The 4,837-nt window shown below is 42.9% G+C and overlaps 1 protein-coding gene across 1 annotated transcript; it reads right to left on the reverse strand.

Annotated features, from left to right (window-relative positions):
- Positions 1-2,840: 2,840 nt before the first annotated feature.
- On the reverse strand, positions 2,841-4,127 carry LOC127004723 (uncharacterized). Its single transcript, XM_050872808.1, has one exon. The coding sequence runs from the start codon at positions 3,868-3,870 to the stop codon at positions 3,472-3,474; it is 399 nt and encodes a 132-aa protein (XP_050728765.1). The 5' UTR covers positions 3,871-4,127; the 3' UTR covers positions 2,841-3,471.
- Between the last annotated feature and the right edge of the window lie 710 nt (positions 4,128-4,837).

Genomic DNA, 4,837 nt, shown 5'->3' on the forward strand with positions numbered 1-4,837 from the left:
TCTCTCTCTCTCTCTCTCTCTCTCTCTCTCTCTCTCTCTCTCTCTCTCTCTCTCTCTCTCTCTCTCTCTCTCTCTCTCTCCTCCTTCTCCTTTCCTAATATCCTTCCATCTCTTTCTTTAAATCTTCACCCTCTTATCTTTTTCCCTCTCCTCTTCTTCTTCTTCTTCTTCCTCCTCCTCCTCCTCCTCCTCTACTGATCGCACTTGAGGAATTGGATCTTGGGGGGACCATCAGCCGTGGCCTCAACCATAGAAAGGAATTTAAGCCTGTAAAAAAATATACAATGCTCGGGTTCATAGAGCAGAAATTTGAATGTTAGACGCACGGAGTAATGTTACCGCTATGCAGCTTGTTGGTAAGCCCTCACCTGGAATACGCAGTGCAGTTTCGGTCCTCTGATTTACAAGGATATTCAATTAGTGGTAAGGTTGCAGCGACGCGTTACGAAGACGATACCGTTCTTATGCGTTCGGCCGTATTAAAAACGATGCAAGAGAAAGAAGACAGACTGGAAGGTGGGGAAGGGGAGGGCCATAATCGTGTAAGGGTAATGGAAGAAGAAACCACTTTAAGAAGAAAAATATACGACTATGGAGAGATGCGAGTCTTCAAGTACCGAGATAAGTCCAGCAACGTCGATTGTTCTATTTTTTTTAACTACAAATTAATTAACCCAAGAACTGGAAATAACGGCCAAGAATTTCAAGTGAGGCGATGTAGTGCAGACGTTGGCAAATCGCTGTTTTTTTTCTTCTTAAACCGAGCTGCCCGCCATTGAAACAACCTTCCTGCAGGGTTGGTTAGTGTGAAAACGATCAATTTCTTTAAAAAAACGTAGTGACTGTTACTTTGTTGTGTTAAGGGTGAAGAGAACGTTCCCGCGCATACTACGAACGGCAAGTGCTTTAATCTGTTCTTTCCCTCCACAATTCCTCTCCTTTCCCTGCCTCCCTTCTCCTGACGAAGTGATTATATTGCCAAAACAGAGAGCCTCGTTAGATGGCGACAGACTTTCCGGGGCCTGCTTTTTCACGTTTCCATGTTTCCTCCTCTTCAAATACCCACATGTGTAGACCTTTTAGGCGCCACACCTTCCTCCTCACATTATCTCCTCCTCCTCCTTCTCCTCCTCCTCCTCTTCCTCCATTCCTCCCCTCTTCCTCCCACCAAGCCGGGTCAATCCAGGTCGGGCAAAGAGATTGTGAAAGGGGAAACGATAATGGAGGAGGAGGAGGAGGAGAAAGAGAATGGTTAAGATAAAGGAGATAGGCTGGGAGATAGGGAAGGGGAGGGCCATAATCGTGTAAGGGTAATGGAAGAGGAAGAAAAAAGAAGAAAAAAGAAGAAGAAAAAGATGATGAAGAAGAAGAAGAAGAAGAAGAAGAAGAAGAAGAAGAAGAAAAAGAAGAACAAGAACAAGAACAAAAAACAAAAAGAAGAAGAAGAAAAAGAAGAAGAAGAAGAAGAAAAGAAGATGAAGAAAAAAAAGAAAATATGTAGTTCCTCGCAAAACGACTAAAGAGGAAGAAAACGAAAAAAATAAACACTGCAGGAGAAAGCAAAAGAAAGGCGGAAAGAAGACAGGACAGAAAAGAACAAAAGAGAATGAAAGAAAGAAAGAAAAGGAGAAAAAACAGAAGGTAACACAAACATATTACACTAGACAGAGGAAAGAAAATGTAAAAAAAAAAAGAAAAATATAATTGGTAGTGATAAAATGTTGATGATGATGATAATGAATCGAAATAAATTGCTTCCTTAATTATCTAACTCTCTCTTACTCCTAATTGGTCAACACGCGAAAGTTAAAAGAAAAAAATATATAAAACGGATTAAAAAAAGTATTCCTAAAGTGAGAGGTATATCATTATCATTATCATTATTATCATTATTATTATTTTTATCAGTCAACACTTTTTTCATACTCATCCTCACTCCCTTTGTCATCCAGATAATGGGAGGAAAGGACTCATCACCATCACCATCAGTGCCATCATCATCCTTTCAATCAGTCATCATCACATTCCCTCATACTCATCATCATAACCATCACCATTATCATCATCATAGTCACCATCATTATTATTTATAGCGGTCATTGTCACTATTCATCATCATCATCATCATCAGACAGACAAAATCTCATAACCAAGGGAACCATAACATCAGACAGACACGACAGACACAGACACAGACATTGCTACCCCTCTTCCCCCTGTCTGTGTCTGGATCTTCCCCTCCTTCTCCTCCTCCTTACCCAACCTTTATATGGGAATACACGCCAAGTAGTTCTCGAGGAGGAGGAGAAGAGAGGGTCGAGGATTAGGATTAGATAGAGGAGAGAGAGAGAGAGAGAGAGAGAGAGAGAGAGAGGATTTTACTACAGAATTTTACGAGGAACTTACGCCCTCAGGAGGAGGAGGAGGAGGAGGAGGAGGAGGAGGAGGAGGAGGAGGAGGAGGTCAGCATTTGATAGAAGAAAAAAAAGAAGAAAAAAAGAAGCAAGAGTGGGTATAAAGGAAAGGAAGGAGAGGAGAGACGGGGTGGGAGGAGTAGGAAGAGGAAGAGAAGAAGGAAAGAGAAAGGAGAGGAGATAAGGAGGGAGGGGAGGGGAGGCAGCGAGAGAGGGGAAGGGTGGAAGGGGAAAATCACAAGCTAAATTGGAAGGAGTTAACTTTGAAAAAAATAAAAACTTACAAGAGAATTATTTGAGGTTCACACACACACACACACACACACACACACACACATACACACACACTTCATCTTTCATTCCTTCAGTGTCAATTAGTGCTCGAAAGGGTTACAAAAAATATGGAAGGGGACTAAACATTTACCATTCTTCACTGGCAAACAATACATAAACAAGAAGGCAATACAACAACAAACAAAAAGCATAAATAACAAAAGAGTTCGATACGATAATAAACAAAAATAGCAAATAACAAATGAGTAGACTTGAGTAAATGAGAAATAATCTAACATCGTATCAGCCACAGTTTGAATTTCCCGCGGCTCTATTGGCAGCAACTTGACGCCTTTTATCAAGCTGTCCAAACTCTCCCAGGCTCTGAATTAGCAGTTTGTGTTAGATATGCATTTTATGTTGCCTACTTACTATTTTGTGTTGACTACTTAACATTTTATTATCACTATTTACCATTTTATGTTGACTACTTAACATTTTATTATCACTATTTACCATTTTGTTGACTACTTAACAAAACAAGTAGGTTGCATCATCCTGCTCGGAGCTAACCAGCCAGAAGGGGGAAGTGGAGTCGCTGGGACTAAGCTGCCGTGAGTGGCCTTGCCCAAATGAATAGACTTTTATAGTCTCATAAAACTACCCGTGGAAACACCCACAACTTTAATGAAAGCCTTTGTTGATGTGGATGTGTAAGCTCCGAAATGTTCAAGGATATGGGCCCTACAGTCCGTCCGTGTGTCAGTGCTCATTAAAGGTGTTCCTAGGTGCACATGCAAGCCGTGTGTTCAGGCACCAGCACCTCCTGGAACCTCTTCTCCCTCCCCTTGAAGTAGAACACCAAGGCGGGACGCTGCACGATGCTCTGAGGGTCTGGCTGGCACTGCCCCGTCCGGTATCCCTTTCGAGGATTCCCGCAGAAGGTAGAGCTCGAGAGCCAGCGCTTGACGGCGACGAACTCAGGGAAGTATAGTTCATCGGCCAGCTCGTCGTGGCATTCGAGGTAGTCTGCGATGCGTTCCACAGTCGCCTTGGGTTCACATCCGAGTTTCCTGAGCTCATGTGCCTGCTGAAGGGGTCTGTCGATGGGAAGGCACGAGGCAGAGGACAGACACGCCGCTGCCACCGCCAGGGTCACCGACATAATCACAGATATCGCCATGGCTTCTTGATACAGTGCTGATTTGTTGATGGAAGAATTCTTGACTCGTGGGCTCGTGGCTGTTGTGTTGGTGCCGGTGTGACCAAGGAGTTACCAAGGTGTGACGGCCGCAGCGAGTGTGATCTAGCCTGAGACCGCTGCTTATATACGAACGCCCCCCCCCCCCCCAACCGCCTCCCTTCGCGATGCTGTTCTTCGAATTATAGTTTTCTTCCGGTGCGCATGTGTAGGCAAGTATAACGTACAACGGAACGCAACACTACGAGCATGTTTAAAGCAAGATCCATACTGTTTGCCTTATAAGTCTCTCTCTCTCTCTCTCTCTCTCTCTCTCTCTCTCTCTTTATATATATATATATATATATATATATATATATATATATATATATATATATATAATAATAATAAACATAGGATAAAATGTTTAAACAGGTAGGAAAATAAGAGGCTTTATCAAGTGTGTAAAAAAAAATACAATCAGGTAAGAGCAGAAACATATGTACGGCAATATTTTTGTGTCCAGACTATGCGACGGAACACTTTTCAAGGCCAGAGGACAATTGCCACTTTTCCGGCCACTTAATAATCCAGTCAAGGAAAAAAGAAAAAGGAGGAAGAGGGGGAAACATGAAAACATGGACGAGCAGGCAGCAGAAAGCCTGTTGGCTCAATACAAGGCTGCCTGCTTTCAGTGATTTAATCAATCCGTCAGCCACAGGAGTGGCTTGCGGGAAGGAGTAAAGCACTTGTGTACCTACTCTTGGATACATCCAGTTCACTCCCGATGCAGCAAAGTGTCGATCAATGCGTTTCTTGAAGGAGTTGATTGTCTCTGCGCTAACTACTTCTGCAGTGACGAACAACTCTATTCGATAAATAACTCCTGCCGATGTCGGTATTGCATCGCTTTGCTTGAATTCTTTTTCCATTGTTTCTTGTCCTCGGGTTAGTTTGTAGCGTGAAGAGT

This window comes from Eriocheir sinensis, chromosome 28 (assembly GCF_024679095.1).
Source record: "Eriocheir sinensis breed Jianghai 21 chromosome 28, ASM2467909v1, whole genome shotgun sequence".
NCBI lineage: Eukaryota > Metazoa > Arthropoda > Malacostraca > Decapoda > Varunidae > Eriocheir > Eriocheir sinensis.

Coding starts and splice junctions, on each gene's coding strand:
- LOC127004723 (XM_050872808.1), bottom strand. CDS start 3,870: ATGGCGATATCTGTGATTATGTCGGTGACCCTGGCGGTGGCAGCGGCG.